This window comes from Pelobates fuscus, chromosome 9, assembly GCF_036172605.1.
Source record: "Pelobates fuscus isolate aPelFus1 chromosome 9, aPelFus1.pri, whole genome shotgun sequence".
Taxonomy (NCBI): Eukaryota; Metazoa; Chordata; class Amphibia; order Anura; family Pelobatidae; genus Pelobates; species Pelobates fuscus.
In genome coordinates this window covers 5,537,032-5,556,107 of record NC_086325.1, presented here as the reverse complement: position 1 = coordinate 5,556,107, position 19,076 = coordinate 5,537,032, and the positions used below count along the sequence as shown (strand labels likewise).

The 19,076-nt window shown below is 42.7% G+C and overlaps 2 protein-coding genes across 2 annotated transcripts; one reads left to right on the top strand and one right to left on the bottom strand.

The window, feature by feature from the left end:
* Positions 1-1,540: 1,540 nt before the first annotated feature.
* LOC134572210 (THAP domain-containing protein 5-like) lies at positions 1,541-9,631 on the bottom strand. The gene is made up of 4 exons (XM_063431024.1): positions 9,550-9,631; positions 6,569-6,761; positions 5,196-6,182; positions 1,541-4,608 (listed from the first exon to the last, which is right to left on the bottom strand). The coding sequence occupies exons 1-4, from the start codon at positions 9,612-9,614 to the stop codon at positions 4,441-4,443; spliced, it is 1,413 nt and encodes a 470-aa protein (XP_063287094.1). The 5' UTR covers positions 9,615-9,631; the 3' UTR covers positions 1,541-4,440.
* Positions 9,632-9,824: 193 nt separating this feature from the next.
* FANCF (FA complementation group F) lies at positions 9,825-17,330 on the top strand. Its single transcript, XM_063433181.1, has 2 exons — positions 9,825-9,864; positions 15,040-17,330. The coding sequence occupies exon 2, from the start codon at positions 15,076-15,078 to the stop codon at positions 16,120-16,122; it is 1,047 nt and encodes a 348-aa protein (XP_063289251.1). The 5' UTR covers positions 9,825-9,864; positions 15,040-15,075; the 3' UTR covers positions 16,123-17,330.
* Positions 17,331-19,076: the final 1,746 nt, after the last annotated feature.

Sequence of the window (19,076 nt, the reverse complement as noted above, 5' to 3'; positions counted from 1 at the left end):
TAGGAGGTGGGGAGCTGCAGTGAGCTTGCTGCTCAGGTAGTGTGTGTTATAGGAGGTGTGAGTTTACTAATGTTGCTGTTCAAGAATGGATAGATTTTGATTCATTAAATGTGACAATTAAAGTGCTGAATGATTGCATCTCTAACAGACGAGCCAGCTACTGGGAAAGCCCCAGTTTGTCAAACTGCTCAAAAGAGGTTTGATAGGAAATTGGGAGATTGCAAAATCTCCTTAAACTAAAACAGTTCCATGGGCTAATAAAGTCCACAGTCCAGATACTTGCTGCCATCTAGTGACTAAAATACAGAATGCTCTACTTATCTGTTTGAAATGGTCTTTAAATCCAGTTTTTGCTCAATAAGTTTTTTGGATCCAGACAAGAAATCTCAGTGTTGGTATAAACAGTTGTTGGGTTTGAGAATGGTGCAACTTCATGGCACACTAAGGGCGATGATAAAAAATATATATTTTTGAGTGGGACCAGCCACTTACCACGCATTGTAGACGCATTTGGCTGGTCCCATTCCCCACTGCAGCTGTGTGTAATATGTGGATGTGGTCTGTGACTGGATGCAAGGTGTGCTGGCTGTGTATAGTGTGTGTGCTGCCGGTGTGTAATAGGGATAGACAGATTATTAAAACAGTTATTCAGCCTTGTAATTTACAGATATTACCGACAACTTACTCACCACACACACACACACACACAGTCTTCTGCATCTGGAAACTCTAGCTATTAGCCAATGAAGCGCCACGTCGTGACCTCATGGCACCCCTTTCAATGAGACCTCACCTGCGGAGCTCAGCTGAAAGCAGTGAATCATTTACTGTAATATACTGGGCTGGCTGACAGTGATAAGTGTGACTGCTGTCAGCAACCAATTACCTCAGTGATTGCAGCATGAGAGTGATCTGAGTGTGATTGCCATCAGCATGTTCCATTAATGCCAGATTTGTATAGAAATTAAGCTACCTTTAAAAAAAACCAAAAAAAAAACGTACACAATATCAGCATCGGCTCTGGAAACATTAAATTGGTCGATCCCTTGTCTATAATGTTTGTGCAGGCTGTGTGTAAAGCAGGAGGGCCCTGGTGGTCGGTTGTGGAAGAACGTGGTTGACAACTCCAGCAGGTGCAGACCACAATCATTGCTCCCCAACAATCATGGGGGTTAAATTAGTTAGAGCACAGCTTCAAAGCACAGGCTGCAGCATGACTGAGACCCCAATCTGGGAGGGAGCCATTTATGTGAACACCACATGCTCCATGTACCAGCTTTAACCCGAGCGCCCGTCTGGCAGGGCTAAAGACAAAACATTAACTCAGGCCCTGGGTAACTAGTGAGCCAGTTTCTGTACTCGACATATCACGGCTAATCTGCAATAAATGGAAAGATTCATACCAGAGAGATTATCAGAAACAATAGTCATTTATCAAGTATTCAAGTTTTTTTTTTATAGAATAAATTTACAATGCAATTATAAACAATTACAAGCATACATTTTCAAAAAATGTTTTACATAATTAAAAGGTGCACTCGTCAACAGTCAGAAAAAAAAGACCAAAAAAAACTTTGTAAATAATTAAAAAGGGGGGGAAATACTCAATGGCAATTGTTTCCCCAACTACAAAAAAAAAAAAAACCCAAAACACACAAACCTTTTCAAGTCTACACCTGGAAAATGTGGCCAATTCAGATGCAAGGCCTCCAGAACAACTGTCAAATTCAATGGTTTTAATATGTAATTTTCATTTTACACAAGTGGCTACTTCACATTTATAAGATAGAGAACAAACAATGGTCACTCTATGGACCACGTTTCAATATCATAGTTATCCCTGACTGAGCCAAGGACACAACACTGGCTCACTGCGCAGGGCCAATACGATTTAAAGGGCCGGTGTTTCAGTTAGCATAGTGGGTTATTACATAGAGGCCGTTTCTTCTTGAAACGAGCCGGTGTTGAGCCTTAGGAACCTTTAGTCGTTTCAGATAATGACGTGGAAAATTTCCCTGTATTCAAAGCATATGTATTTTAACAAGAATACAATCTAGATTGGATAATAAATGCTCATGCTGCAGTTGTGTTGGTTTAAAGAGGTTTTCTTCCTGAATGTGAAAGTTATATTGTAAGATAGAGTAAACCAAATCTTTTATAAATATGGAGATATATTAGGAGGGTTTTATTTTGTCAGAAATACAGACAACTGAATGTTTTTTGAAGGTTATGCACTGAAGTAGAAATGGTATATGAATCTAAAGTAGTTTTCAAATTTTAGGTCATAGGTGACTTTCCAATTCAGATATTGTGACCGAAAATAGAAAAATAAAAAAAATACAGAATTCACATTTCCAAAGTTTAAAAATGTCACAAACATTTAATTGGAAGAAACGGAGGATAAATTATTAATAGTATCCAGGAACCCAATGGTTTATAGAAATTAGGCGGCGAATCTGAATGGGAGCCCGTCATCTCTAAAAGGGAAACTCTCACCGCTCTTCCACTGCAATCGAATTAAAGAGGTGGGTATTATACCTCTGTATGGCCGTGCTCCTCCTCCACGCTTTGCTAATTTATCCTGCTAAGGAGCACTTCCCCAAGCACGGCAAAATTCCGCCATGATGCTTTCAGCAACGGCTCGGGAGTTACATGGGTGGAGGGCTCCTCTGCTTTTAATTCCTCAGCATTGAGTTTCAGGTGGCAACAAAAAAAACCCCCACAAACGATGGAATTTTCAGCCCTTTAAAAATACATGACAGGTTCCCTTTAATAAACTCCAGAAACAAAATCCAATAGCTGAGAACAGAGAAGCAGAAGGACATTTATTTAGTTAGCCACTGTCCATTAAAGACCTTAAATTCGAGCTACATTCACCAGCACAACTTTTAGACATTTTATATTTTCGGCCTAAATAATGACCTGTTTTTATCATAATTTTGTATATTATTTTCTAAATACAAATAGAATATACAAAACTACGCCTGCAGCGTGTCATCAGAAGAGTGAAGAAGGCCACAAATCTATGTAGGGATCAGAGAGCAACATTTTAAACACCTTGCTATTATTATCCAGGTGTAAACTGTACTGAGCATGGCAACAATGTGACAGCTGAGACAGGACAGCCTAGCAGCACACATCTCTCTCCTTACCACAACACATACACATGGCATGGAAGAAACGTGACGCCTGGTGAGCGATGGGTGTTGGGAACTATTTAGCAGTTATTTAACTATGCATTGCCCTCCGGGAGTTGCAATTCAATTAACAGTTTTGTGTTTTTTAAGTAAAAGCAAATAAGTACAACTTCCAGAAATTCTTGTTGTTCCAATTAAGCTCTATAGTAGAGGCATTTATAGGATAAAGTCAAAAGTTCCATTGAAACAAAGTAGAAGATCATATTGACGGTTAATTTGCTAACTTGCAGTATATGTAAATCCAGTAAATGTTTCGCAAGTGATTTAACTTTATCTTATATTTATTTATTATTTTAGATTACTAGTTTGGCTTCTATTTTAAACAAATTATACAATGCATTAAAAATGAGTCAGTTCCAGTCTGGAGTGGCCGTTTATATAAAAAAAACAAACAAAAAAAAAATATTGAGATAGTTCTCCAAGGACCAAAACTCGAGCTTGTACTGAATTGGCCATTTGTCACAAGACAGATACGAGGCCAACTCTACATTCACTTAGCGTTCAAAATATTTAATTGTGAAAGCAATATATTTTATTCTTAACCAGTGTTAGGATTGGAAAAATATTTGATTTTTACAGGTAGGGAGATGAAGACAATGATAAAACATTCTAAAATCTCAAGTATAAGCTGCATAACTCAAACGGTCCTAGATACAAGGGGTCCCAAGTAGATCAGAACTCTATATGTGCATTCTGGTGTAAGAGAGCCCAGTTGAACATATGTACACACATTTAACATGTGCATCTGTTAAAACCTTACAAACACATATAGAGAGAACTAGCAACATGTGAGACAGTTCATTATGCTGCCGATTCGAAGACCAGGTAAAAAGCTTACCGGAAGGTATACCAAAGAAGCATCCCTGATTCACACACACTCTGATACAGTACTGGAGACAAACTATTGCCACAGCGTAGAGTGGTAACTCTACGTTTGCATAGAATCTCAAAGACAATAAGCTGTGGGCAGCGTCTGATCAGTTGATGCATTACACAGATCTCTAATGCTATAAAGCGCTAGAGATCTGTTTAAACCTCAGTGTTGGACAACAAAACGCCAGCAAAAAAAAAACAAAAAACAAACACAATCAAATTGCAAACCCTACATAAATAAAGCTAATTTGGCAATATCACTCTTTCTTACAACCACAGCCTTGAAATGACTGGTGGGTAAAGGACTTTGGTCAAGTCAATATTGAAGTAGAAGCCCGATTTTAACATATGATAACTTAAGCTATGCACATTAAACTGAAGTCACTTTGTCATATTCCTCGCTTCTCAACAGTAGTGTCTGAGACTCATTCTCCATCTGCAGGGGAAGAGCGTACATCAAGGTCTGCTCGTCTTCTTGGCAAACAATTGTGAAGGTGTTGCTAGTTTCTGGTAGCACACAGTTGGACTGGACACAAGCCTGGAAAATAAAGAAAACTGAAGTAGATACATTGATGTCTTACGTCAAGCTTATCACAGCAGACTAAATTTCAGAACAGAAAAAAAAAATGCACCACGTATTCTATGCATTTAAATCAACTTGGCTAGTACCGCATATACTTAAGACGATTTCATGTAGCCTGGTAATTGCAATCTACAATTTCTAGATTTAAGTATAAACCCCAAAAGGGGAAAAACATTAGGTTATTACTACTTTGGCTTATGTTTTTTTTCTATGCTTGACACACCATAGCCATCACTGGTATACTCTTCCATTTGTACAAAAAAAAAAAAGTTCAGCACTGACATGGGCAGATGAAGGAACAGTAGCTAAAAAAAAGTATACCCTCAGATGGAGCAGGCAATGGTTGATTGGGACAACTTCTGGTGAATAAAACCTACCTTCCCCTAAACTTCAGGAACACCGCAGACCAAGCGACGATGTCACCATGGAGGGAAATTTACAAAATATGCAAAGATCCCCGACCGTGACAAAGCTGCTTTGAATGTTACATTTGACAATTTTTTGTATCAAAATATTTTCAGGTTAAAAAATGATGAACCTACCACTTCTAGGAAATTCAACTTTTCATCAGAAATAATGTTTTCCTTCTTAAGTTCTTCCACTACACTTTCTAAAACCTCCAACTTGGAAGTATGTCTTCGATTTCTCTGCTGAAGTGTCCTCACTTTCTTTTGCAAATCTGCTGCCATAGACAAGAGTTCGGGTGTGGTCAAGTTTTCTGGAAGCTCGATTTGCTCCTCAAGGACATTGCTTTCTTGTTCCGAAAGATTTTCAGAGATCAATGCAGCATGTTTTGACACAATTGGTACAATAGAGGATATGGGTGCTGTGATAGATGTGGATAGTACAGTCTCTGGAGAAGGCATTAATGGTGGAAGAGGTCCTGACTGAAGAACAGGGACAGAAGTGGCAGTTTGCATGGTTTCAAGATAAGCAACCAGCTCTTCAGGTGTCATCTGTTCCGAAACCACAGTCTGAAATCCACTTTCAGAAAAGGGGTCTATAGACACATCTTTAATTACAAGGGTTCCATCATTAGAGACATTGATTATTGTAGGGACTTCTTGCGGTAACATTGCATCACTTGTATACAAATCATGCTGCAGTGATGTTGATGCAATGTGCTCCTCAGTGATGAAGGAAATTGGTTGGTTTAAAGGGATTTCATGAACTTGTTGATTCCCAGTCACGCTAAATGGTAGCGTTAATGATGAAAGTTGTTGAGTTTGAGGTCTCAGTGCCAGAGACAAGCCATCAAAAGATTCCACAATATGAACTAATGGCAAGAAATTCACCCCTCCCTCAATCGAGTTGGGGATAACAATTTCCTTGACCAGAGACTCATCTCCTATGAATACTTGTCCTGTTGAGAAGTTTGGATCCAAAGCAAAAGACAGAGATTCTGTTTCCACCACATCTGACTGAGGTAGTGTCTCACTGTTGGAACCAGGCAAAGACAAAAAGCAGACTTCATTCTTTGCATTCGGGGACAGTTGTGGTGTTTTAACCTTTGGTTGGTGTTTCTTGATCTAAAAGAAAACAGTAGTAAAAGACATATTACTCATTAGATTAAATTATGTTGTGGTCTTATAAGGATTCATTCAAATAGATGCTCTGACAATACAAAATGCACTTTGACTTATCAACAAATCTCAGTTTACTGAATAACCCTGTGAATGATCAAAATACAACTACTAAAACAAATAAATCAATAGTTTGAAGCAAATACATCAGAAACCCATAAGCCACATAAATGTACATGCTGGTAATAGTAGACATAACTACTTCTCATAAGATGTGATATATTTATTTCTCTACATTATGAAAGAAAGTTGAAATTTGACTTTTTTGCCATAGGTGTATTTAAAACATTATTAAAGGTGGTTAGTACTGGTATACACACAGCAGAACATACCGAACCTCCTCCAGTAAATGGAAACATGGTTGGAACTGCGTCTGGCTTCAGTAAACGGACCCCCCATTTCAGTTGGAAACAGGATGGCTTGAAGTGTTTGCTGCAAAGATACTGTTTTTTGGATGGTACAAAGTTCTCCAGATACATGTTTGATAGCCATTGTTTTAGACGGCCCTTATCCTGTAAAGGAAACCTAGAAGAACACACGACTAAGGTTTAGCAAACAAAGAAAGGTTGAAAAAAATAACATAAATATAAAGGATACCATTACTCTGTTCATAAAGGTTGGATGACCATTATAGGAATTTAAAAGAAATAAAAACTCTCTCTCTCCCTCCCCCCAGTCTATATCTCTCTCTCTCTCCCCCCAGTCTATATCTCTCTCTCTCTCTCTCTCTCTCTCCCCCCAGTCTATATCTCTCTCTCTCTCTCTCTCTCCCCCCAGTCTATATCTCTCTCTCTCTCTCTCTCTCCCCCCAGTCTATATCTCTCTCTCTCTCTCTCTCTCCCCCCAGTCTATATCTCTCTCTCTCTCTCTCTCTCCCCCCAGTCTATATCTCTCTCTCTCTCTCTCTCTCCCCCCAGTCTATCTCTCTCTCTCTCTCCCCCCAGTCTATCTCTCTCTCTCTCTCCCCCCAGTCTCTCTCTCTCTCTCTCTCCCCCCAGTCTCTCTCTCTCTCTCTCTCCCCCCAGTCTCTCTCTCTCTCTCTCTCCCCCCAGTCTCTCTCTCTCTCTCTCTCTCCCCAGTCTATCTCTCTCTCTCTCCCCAGTCTATCTCTCTCTCTCTCCCCAGTCTATCTCTCTCTCTCTCCCCAGTCTATCTCTCTCTCTCTCCCCAGTCTATCTCTCTCTCTCTCCCCAGTCTATCTCTCTCTCTCTCCCCAGTCTATCTCTCTCTCTCTCCCCAGTCTATCTCTCTCTCTCTCCCCAGTCTATCTCTCTCTCTCTCCCCAGTCTATCTCTCTCTCTCTCCCCAGTCTATCTCTCTCTCTCTCCCCAGTCTATCTCTCTCTCTCTCCCCAGTCTATCTCTCTCTCTCTCCCCAGTCTATCTCTCTCTCTCTCCCCAGTCTATCTCTCTCTCTCTCCCCAGTCTATCTCTCTCTCTCTCCCCAGTCTATCTCTCTCTCTCTCCCCAGTCTATCTCTCTCTCTCTCCCCAGTCTATCTCTCTCTCTCTCCCCAGTCTATCTCTCTCTCTCTCCCCAGTCTATCTCTCTCTCTCTCTCTCTCTCCCCCCAGTCTCTCTCTCCCTCTCTCTCTCTCCCCCCAGTCTCTCTCTCCCCCCGTCTCTCTCTCCCCCCGTCTCTCTCTCCCCCGTCTCTCTCTCCCCCCGTCTCTCTCTCTCTCCCCCCGTCTCTCTCTCTCTCCCCGTCTCTCTCTCTCTCCCCGTCTCTCTCTCCCTCTCTCCCCGTCTCTCTCTCTCCCCCCGTCTCTCTCTCTCTCTCTCTCTCTCCCTCTCTCTCTCCCCCGTCTCTCTCTCTCTCTCTCCCCCCGTCTCTCTCTCTCTCCCCCCCGTCTCTCTCTCTCTCCCCCCCGTCTCTCTCTCTCTCTCCCCCCGTCTCTCTCTCTCTCTCCCCCCGTCTCTCTCTCTCTCCCCCCCCGTCTCTCTCTCTCTCCCCCCCCCGTCTCTCTCTCTCTCCCCCCCCGTCTCTCTCTCTCTCTCTCCCCCCCGTCTCTCTCTCTCTCTCTCTCTCCCCCGTCTCTCTCTCTCTCTCTCTCCCACCCGTCTCTCTCTCTCTCTCCCCCACCCGTCTCTCTCTCTCTCTCCCCCACCCGTCTCTCTCTCTCTCTCTCTCCCCCCGTCTCTCTCTCTCTCTCCCCCCCGTCTCTCTCTCTCTCTCTCCCCCCCGTCTCTCTCTCTCTCTCCCCCTCCGTCTCTCTCTCTCTCTCCCCCCCTCCGTCTCTCTCTCTCTCTCCCCCCCTCCGTCTCTCTCTCTCTCTCCCCCCCTCCGTCTCTCTCTCTCTCTCCCCCCTCCGTCTCTCTCTCTCTCTCCCCCCCTCCGTCTCTCTCTCTCTCTCCCCCCCTCCGTCTCTCTCTCTCTCTCCCCCCCTCCGTCTCTCTCTCTCTCTCCCCCCCTCCGTCTCTCTCTCTCTCTCCCCCCCTCCGTCTCTCTCTCTCTCTCCCCCCTCCGTCTCTCTCTCTCTCTCCCCCCCTCCGTCTCTCTCTCTCTCTCTCCCCCCCTCCGTCTCTCTCTCTCTCTCTCCCCCCCTCCGTCTCTCTCTCTCTCCCCCCCTCCGTCTCTCTCTCTCTCTCCCCCTCCGTCTCTCTCTCTCTCTCCCCCTCCGTCTCTCTCTCTCTCTCTCCCCCCGTCTCTCTCTCTCTCTCTCCCCCCGTCTCTCTCTCTCTCTCTCCCCCCGTCTCTCTCTCTCTCTCTCCCCCGTCTTTCTCTCTCTCTCCCCCCACGTCTCTCTCTCTCTCCCCCCCACGTCTCTCTCTCTCTCCCCCCGTCTCTCTCTCTCTCTACCCCCCACGTCTCTCTCTCCCCCCGTCTCTCTCTCTCTCTCCCCCCGTCTCTCTCTCTCTCTCCCCCCGTCTCTCTCTCTCTCTCTCCCCCCGTCTCTCTCTCTCTCTCCCCCCGTCTTTCTCTCTCTCTCCCCCCGTCTTTCTCTCTCTCTCCCCCGTCTTTCTCTCTCTCTCTCTCTCTCTCTCCCCCCCACGTCTCTCTCCCCCCCACGTCTCTCTCTCTCTCCCCCCCTCCGTCTCTCTCTCTCTCTCTCCCCCTCCGTCTCTCTCTCTCTCTCCCCCTCCGTCTCTCTCTCTCTCTCTCCCCCCCGTCTCTCTCTCTCTCTCTCCCCCCACGTCTCTCTCTCCCCCCCCGTCTCTCTCTCCCCCCCCGTCTCTCTCTCCCCCCCCGTCTCTCTCTCCCCCCCCGTCTCTCTCTCTCTCCCCCCCCCGTCTTTCTCTCTCTCTCCCCCTCCACGTGTCTCTCTCCCCCCCCCGGTTCTCTCTCTCTCTCCACCCCCCCCCCACGTGTCTCACTTGTGGTAATTCTCTCCTTTTCCTCCGATTCTCCGACATTCGGGGATCGCACAGCATTTCGCCATCGTGTTTTCCTGGATGAATGACGTTTTCCTGTTTCCGGTTACGTCAGAAGCACGCGCCCAGCTCGGCGTCCATCTTTAGTGCGGAAATCTAAACGGCGACGTTCGGCTTTGACGTCACTTCCGCCCAGCCAAACTCGCACGAACTGCCCATAACCAACATGGCGCCCGCACTAACCGCGGAGTTATGACGTCAGACACGTGCGACGCTACCGGAAGTTGTTTCCACGTGCCCTCCATGGCATAAAAACAGGTGAGTGACTTTATCAGAGAGTCACGTGACGGGCGAGACTTCTCTCACCTCCCCCTCCTCGCCAGAATGGTATTCACTAACCTCAATCTCACTCAGGGAATCCATTAATTAACATTAAATAATAAAAAAATCTAATTAATAAAATAATAAACTCAATGTTACATCAATTCCCCTCAATGTTACATCAATTCCCCTCAATGTCACATCAATTCCCCTCAATGTCATCAATTCCCCTCAATGTTACATCAATTCCCCTCAATGTTACATCAATTCCCCTCAATGTCACATCAATTCCCCTCAATGTCACATCAATTCCCCTCAATGTCACATCAATTCCCCTCAATGTCATCAATTCCCCTCAATGTTACATCAATTCCCCTCAATGTCATCAATTCCCCTCAATGTTACATCAATTCCCCTCAATGTTACATCAATTCCCCTCAATGTTACATCAATTCCCCTCAATGTCACATCAATTCCCCCTCAATGTCATCAATTCCCCTCAATGTTACATCAATTCCACTCAATGTCACATCAATTCCCCTCAATGTCATCAATTCCCCTCAATGTTACATCAATTCCCCTCAATGTTACATCAATTCCCCTCAATGTCACATCAATTCCCCCTCAATGTCATCAATTCCCCTCAATGTTACATCAATTCCCCTCAATGTCACATCAATTCCCCTCAATGTCACATCAATTCCCCTCAATGTCATCAATTCCCCTCAATGTTACATCAATTCCCCTCAATGTTACATCAATTCCCCTCAATGTTACATCAATTCCCCTCAATGTCACATCAATTCCCCCTCAATGTCATCAATTCCCCTCAATGTTACATCAATTCCACTCAATGTCACATCAATTCCCCTCAATGTCACATCAATTCCCCTCAATGTCATCAATTCCCCTCAATGTTACATCAATTCCCCTCAATGTTACATCAATTCCCCTCAATGTTACATCAATTCCCCTCAATGTCACATCAATTCCCCCTCAATGTCATCAATTCCCCTCAATGTTACATCAATTCCACTCAATGTCACATCAATTCCCCTCAATGTCATCAATTCCCCTCAATGTCACATCAATTCCCCTCAATGTCACATCAATTCCCCTCAATGTCACATCAATTCCCCTCAATGTCATCAATTCCCCTCAATGTCATCAATTCTCCATCAATGTCACATCAATTCCCCTCAATGTCATCAATTCCCCTCAATGTCACATCAATTCCCCTCAATGTCACATCAATTCCCCTCAATGTCATCAATTCCCCTCAATGTCACATTAATTCCCCTCAATGTCATCAATTCCCCTCAATGTTACATCAATTCTCCATCAATGTCACATCAATTCCCCTTAATGTCATCAATTCCCCTCAATGTCATCAATTCCCCTCAATGTCACATCAATTCCCCTCAATGTCACATCAATTCTCCCTCAATGTTACATCAATTCCCCTCAATGTCACATCAATTCCCCTCAATGTCATCAATTCCCCTCAATGTCATCAATTCTCCCTCAATGTCACATCAATTCCCCTCAATATTACATCAATTCCCCTCAATGTTACATCAATTCCCCTCAATGTTACATCAATTCCACTCAATGTCACATCAATTCCCCTCAATGTCACATCAATTCCCCTCAATGTCATCAATTCTCCTCAATGTTACATCAATTCCCCTCAATGTCACATAAATTCCCCTCAATGTCACATCAATTCCCCTCAATGTCATCAATTCCCCTCAATGTTACATCAATTCCCCTCAATGTTACATCAATTCCCCTCAATGTTACATCAATTCCCCCTCAATGTCACATCAATTCCCCTCAATGTCACATCAATTCCCCTCAATGTCACATCAATTCCCCTCAATGTCCCATCAATTCCCCTCAATGTCCCATCAATTCCCCTCAATGCTACATCAATTCCCCTCAATGTCACATCAATTCCCCTCAATGTCACATCAATTCCCCTCAATGTCACATCAATTCCCCTCAATGTCACATCAATTCCCCTCAATGTCACATCAATTCCCCTCAATGTCACATCAATTCTCCCTCAATGTCACATCAATTCCCTCTCAATGTCACATCAATTCCCTCTCAATGTCACATCAATTCCCCTCAATGTCACATCAATTCCCCTCAATGTCACATCAATTCCCCTCAATGTTACATCAATTCCCCTCAATGTTACATCAATTCCCCTCAATGTTACATCAATTCCCCTCAATGTCACATCAATTCCCCTCAATGTTACATTAATTCCCCTCAATGTCATCAATTCCCCTCAATGTCACATCAATTCCCCTCAATGTCACATCAATTCCCCTCAATGGCACATCATTTCCCCTCAATGGCACATCAATTCCCCTCAATGTTACATCAATTCCCCTCAATGTTACATTAATTCCCCTCAATGTCACATCAATTCCCCTCAATGTCACATCAATTCCCCTCAATGTCACATCAATTCCCCTCAATGTCACATCAATTCTCCCTCAATGTCACATCAATTCCCTCTCAATGTCACATCAATTCCCTCTCAATGTCACATCAATTCCCCTCAATGTCACATCAATTCCCCTCAATGTCACATCAATTCCCCTCAATGTTACATCAATTCCCCTCAATGTTACATCAATTCCCCTCAATGTTACATCAATTCCCCTCAATGTCACATCAATTCCCCTCAATGTTACATTAATTCCCCTCAATGTCATCAATTCCCCTCAATGTCACATCAATTCCCCTCAATGTCACATCAATTCCCCTCAATGGCACATCATTTCCCCTCAATGGCACATCAATTCCCCTCAGTGTTACATCAATTCCCCTCAATGTTACATTAATTCCCCTCAATGTCACATCAATTCCCCTCAATGTCACATCAATTCCCCTCAATGTCACATCAATTCCCCTCAATGTTACATCAATTCCCCTCAATGTCACATCAATTCCCCTCAATGTCACATCAATTCCCCCTCAATGTCACATCAATTCCCCTCAATGTTACATCAATTCCCCCTCAATGTCACATCAATTCCCCTCAATGTCACATCAATTCTCCCTCAATGTCACATCAATTCCCCTCAATGTCACATCAATTCCCCTCAATGTTACATCAATTCCCCTCAATGACACATCAATTCCCCTCAATGTCATCAATTCCCCTCAATGTCACATCAATTCCCCTCAATGTCACATCAATTCCCCTCAATGTCGCATCAATTCCCCTCAATGTCACATCAATTCCCCTCAATGTCACATCAATTCCCCTCAATGTTACATCAATTCCCCTCAATGTCACATCAATTCCCCTCAATGTCACATCAATTCCCCTCAATGTCGCATCAATTCCCCTCAATGTCACATCAATTCCCCCTCAATGTCACATCAATTCCCCCTCAATGTCACATCAATTCTCCCTCAATGTCACATCAATTCCCCCTGAATGTCACATCAATTCCCCTCAATGTCACATCAATTCCCCTCAATGTTACATCAATTCCCCTCAATGTCACATCAATTCCCCTCAATGTCACATCAATTCCCCTCAATGTTACATCAATTCCCCTCAATGTCACATCAATTCTCCCTCAATGTCACATCAATTCCCCCTGAATGTCACATCAATTCCCCTCAATGTTACATTAATTCTCCATCAATGTCACATCAATTCCCCCTCAATGTCACATCAATTCTCCCTCAATGTCACATCAATTCTCCCTCAATGTTACATTAATTCTCCATCAATGTTACATCAATTCCCCTCAATGTTACATCAATTCCCCTCAATGTTACATCAATTCTCCATCAATGTTACATTACATTTCTAATCAGTAATTCACCATGAAATGGCTGTAATTATGGATTTATAAGGCTAATTAATTCCCAATTGTTGATTAGTTTTATAATTTGCAGGCTGGTGAGTTTTATAATTCGCATGGCGTCATGTCGTATTTATTGTACTTGTAAATTAATGGAATACTCCAAGCACCAGAAACAATGCAGCGTACTGTAGTTGGTTATGGTGCTTTGAGTGACCTTACGTCTCCCATTGTAAGTCATCAAACCATTTGAGAACAGCTTGACATCTCGTTTGAGGGCCGCCAGACGACACTCCCTGCCTCCTCCCATCTGGAAGGCGATTGCATGGGAGCATCTAAAACTGTTTGACTACTTGTTTGTTTCCCTGAGGATTTATCTATACAATAATAATAATGCAAATCAAACTATTGATAAACTAATAAGCTCCATGTTTCCCTTCTAGTAGCTTGCACTAGTTTCTTACTTGATATAATTGATTTACTAACTGATATTGCTACTAAAGCTAAACTTTATATCCATAACACCCTAGTTGGCAGTGAGATATGGGATATGGGGTAGACAAGGGGTCACTACCAAATAAGATCTGCTCTATTAGGAGTACCAGTGGGATTTCACATATCTGCTGGTGCAAACAGAGCTGTGGTTGCAGGTGGCCAGGGGAATTCCTCAATTTCCGCGTTGCAGTTCTTAGAGGACGTGATTCCTCCCCACATTTGTGAATGGGAATCCGCACTGGAGTACAACAGGTATCACAACTCTGCTCCTGACCTGTGCCTGGCTAGCCCAGTCCCCACTGGGCCCTAGGGAAGCCACCCACACAGATATACTCAGAGTGCATAATTAGCCTCCCCCTCATACAAATAATACAAATACCCCACACAAACACACAGTCCCCATAAACACAACACCACAATAGGCAGGTTTAAGACATTCAGTTCCCGCAGAGCTGAATCTCTCTTAGCCAATGAATGAGTGTCTGTGCACAGAACCATGCGTAGGTTGACATAAACCAGGATGGATCTGTTGTTCCGGTCTGACTTATGAAGCTCTGATGATGCTGACAGAGGTGGAGTTTCACTCCAGCATGATAGGGGTTTATCTCTCTCTGTGCAATGTTTCATAGTAATATGCTCCACATACAAGCACAATGACCAATTCAAAGCACTGGATAAGGTGCTTGGCCTAACCCTTTAACAAACTTTGTTACTTGTTTTGAATGTATGAAGTGCAGTCTGAATCATCATGTTAACTGTGCCTAACAATGAAATATCTATATGTTGTTGTTATAAAGATGTACAGAAACACTGCATTGTTTTCATTTTGTTTTTGTAGTTTGGATGACACCGGTTGGATAACATTGCTGGAGCCATGACAGAGAAAAAGGAGTCATTGTTACAGAACCTAGATCATTTCATTGAACTCCTTGCTGTATCTCGAAGTGTTTATGTCAAAAATTGGGACATTTTGAGTGTGAAACAGGGCTTAAAGTGGGGGACGTATTTCAAACACATCCATAAGAAATTCAATGCCAATGACGCTATCAAAACTATCTTAGAGGATTTTCTTCAATTAAAGAATGTTGAGCTTGCTGCTTGCACAAAGAACTATCAACACATACAGTTCGATAACCTTGGGCAAAGTGTGGACATGCTCTGCACAAATCTTCTGCTGAACAGGGCACTTCCTAAATCAGTCTTCAAGTTTCTGATTTCACAGTTAAGTGATGATACTAGCAAGACTACTAAACTTTGCGGTGTGAACAATATTGTATCTCAAAAGGCTGCTTTGCAACTTTTGCTACCTTTTCCACAAACCAGTTCCGACGGACTGCAAGACCCGTTAGAAGATCCTCTTGTATTAACTCAAGCAGAAATGCTCAAAAGTTATTTAGAAGACAAATTCAAGACTGTAGGAAAAATACAGCAGTCTGCCTGTGTGTCAGATGTCCTGAGTGGGATATCACAGCCACATGTTTACTATTTATTAGCATCTGTACTAATCTCCAATATTGACACAGTCGGTCTAATGGGTCTGAAACCATTGTCCCAACTGCTTCTAGAATGGTTGCTAGCTAATAGTAACATTTGGCCAGATTTCTGCAGTAATCTAAGATGTCAGAGCTTAACAAGATTAAGTTGCAAATACCCAATGCTGAGAAAACCCTACCTTGACTTCTTAACTACTTTGGGGAGATCCATGGAACAAGATTTTGTGTCAGGAAATTGGGTTAGTACCTCAATGACAATGAACTTCAATGTGTTCCTAGAACATTTTGAATGTCTGATGGAAGGTGGTGAGGACCTTAAAGCAGCCACAGAAACAATGCTTAAAACATTGAAAATGGAAGGCGGAGATTTTGATGTACCTGGAGTCAATATATGGACCGATTTATTGCTGGAAATAAATAAAACATAGGCCATCATTCATAGCATTTTTGTGATGTGAAACCTTCATGATGTGCTTTTTGGTTTGTGTATAGAATCAGTTATTGATTTATCACATAACTATTGTATTTTTACAGTTAAATATTATTTATGCAAGCGTGTAAGACATTTTAGAATCTCCGTCACATCCATCGAAGTTTGAAGGGTTTTCAGTGAGAGGTAGAACATGATATGTACACATTACTTCTACACTTTGTAATAACGCTAAAGCACTTTGTCATTTTCTTTCAGTAAATGCAGTTCTTAGAAACAACAGTAAGAATTACTTAGATTTCTCTGAATAGAAATATCTTTGATTATGTAAGTCAAGTCCAAAGCCGAGTCGGCTTCATCATATAGTACTGTTTTAAATGATCTAACTAGCTCAGTTTCCTACACCTTTATCAAGCCATAATATTTTCTTTTGCGCCAGAGCCCTTGTTTTTGGCAAGGATATAATAAGTGAACCTTTTGTTTTTCGACACATACATTTTTTCTTTTCATGTGTAGCACTTGATGAGCCCATGCTTTTGTTCTGTAAGGTATTGTAAAATAAAGATAGACTGCCATCTAGACCCTAATGCACGTCTTTGATGAACATTTTTTATGGTTTTCTTGGGTGTAAAGTAGTTTGTCTGCATTTCTGTTTTATTTGTTAACAGAATAAATAAGGATACGTGTTTCTGCTTTCATCTCTGTATTTCAGTCTATATGAGTAAGGGGTGCAGTTTGAAATGAGAGGTAGTAAAGGCTATTTGGGTCTTTGATGTTTCTAATTGGTCCAGTCTGCTGTATGAATTGAATTCCAGCTTAACAGATTACTTAATGTTTGCTAGAGATCCGAGAATTCGGAGGGTGTTTTCTGTCCTGTGCGATATGTCAAGTTGGAACCACATTCTTTCTCTCAATTCTCCATCTGAGAGAATAACATGCAGGTATTACCATTTGCCGTATTGTTCTAGGTGTGGCCTCATTCTAGCTTATTATTTAGTTAAGATACCTTAATAGCAATAAAATGTATTTGAACGCTATACACTTTGTATCTATATATGAATAGTATTTCCGTTTTATACCAGTATACCAGTTTATTATCTGGTAAGAAATGCTACGAGCTGTTGTAATCTGCATTAAAATTACAAAACATAACTATGCAACGATAACTGTAACAATTATAGCAATAAACACTTTCCGTTATATACAGTTACTCCTTGTTGTAATAGCTCTGCAATCTCGGGTTCCTGGCACGTACACAGCTCTGGGTGGGGTCCTCTGGTTCGGTGCCTATACAATCCTGGAATCTTCTTTTCACACCTCAGTGGATTTGGATTAACCACAGCTCTTCCATCAATGTCTTTCTGTACAAGTCCAGCTCATGTCTCTAGATCTCCACAGCCCTGATCCAGAATCATTTTCACCGACCAATGGTCCTATAGCCTTCCCCAGACTTACTCCTCCACTGGAGCCTTGAACAGGTCTATGCTCTATATACTCTAGGTGTGCCCATTTGTTTAAGCTAGTTTTTGTATATACTACTCATTTTGCCAGTTTTAGTACCGTGTTTCCCCGAAAATACACCCTACCCCGAAAATAAGCCCTAGCTGAATTTTCGGGGTGGGCTGCAATATAAGCCCTACCCCGAAAATAAGACCTAGGCATTGCACCTTTGCGGCCCGGCGGGACTTCCTTCTTCTATGAGGAGGAGGGGGAGGAGCGTTGCGGGCCGCGGCATCGCGCAACGTGATGACGACGCGCGCAGCGCCGTCAGTCTGCCTTCACAGATCTTCAGCGGAAGGATCCATTTCCGGGCGGTGAGGCACCCAGTGGTCGGACTCGGCGGGCAAGGAAGGCATCTTTGAAATGTGAGTAGATATTTTATTTCTGGGACTGAATTAATTAAAGGGGGCGGTGAATTAATTATAGGGGGGGTGAATTAATTAAAGGGGGCGGTGAATTAATTAAAGGGGGGCTGGATTAATTAAAGGGGGCTGGATTAATTAGAGGGAGGTGGATTTATTAAAGGGGGGTGGATTTATTAAAGGGGGGTGGATTAATTAGAGGAGGTGGATTAATTAGAGGGGGTGTATTAATTAAAGGGGGGTGGATTAATTAAAGGGGGGTGGATTAATTAGAGGGGGTGGATTAATTAGAGTGGGTGGATTAATTTAAGATGGGGTGGATTAATTAAAGAGGGGGTGGATTAATTAAAGAGGGGGTGGATTAATTAAAGGGGTGGTGGATTAATTAGAGGGGTGGATTAATTAAAGGGGGTGGATTAATTAGAGGGGGGTGGATTAATTAGAGGGGGTGGATTAATTAGAGGGGGTGGATTCATTAAATGGGGGGGTGGATTAATTAAAGAGGGGGTGGATTAATTAAAGAGGGGGTGGATTAATTAAAGGGGTGGTGGATTAATTAGAGGGGGGTGGATTAATTAGAGGGGGTGGATTAATTAGAGGGGTGGATTTATTAAAGGGGGGTGGATTTATTAAAGGGGGGTGGATTAATTAGAGGGGGGTGGATTAATTAGAGGGGGTGGATTAATTAAAGGGGGGGGGGGGGGTTCAATGTACATACCGGTACCGTAAATAAATAAGCCCTACCCTGAAAATAAGCCCTAGTGTGTTTTTTTGAGACTAAAATTAATATAAGACCCGGTCTTATTTTCGGAGAAACACAGTATATATTTTGTAGCCATGAGCATTTATAAAATATCAGTGGGTGTATTTCAGTTACAAACAATTCAGCTCACAAACATGCATATGTTTACAAATCACCTCTAGTGGCTGTCTTCTTGACAGCCATTAGAGGTGCTTCTTCCTCCAGAACCAAATTAATCCTGGTACTGGAAATCAATTGCTGCTGATAGTACCATTTGATTTGAGGAGCTGGGCATTTGGCCGTGCTTGCCTAGTTGCAATCCATTGCTTCTGTATGGTCATGGCAGCT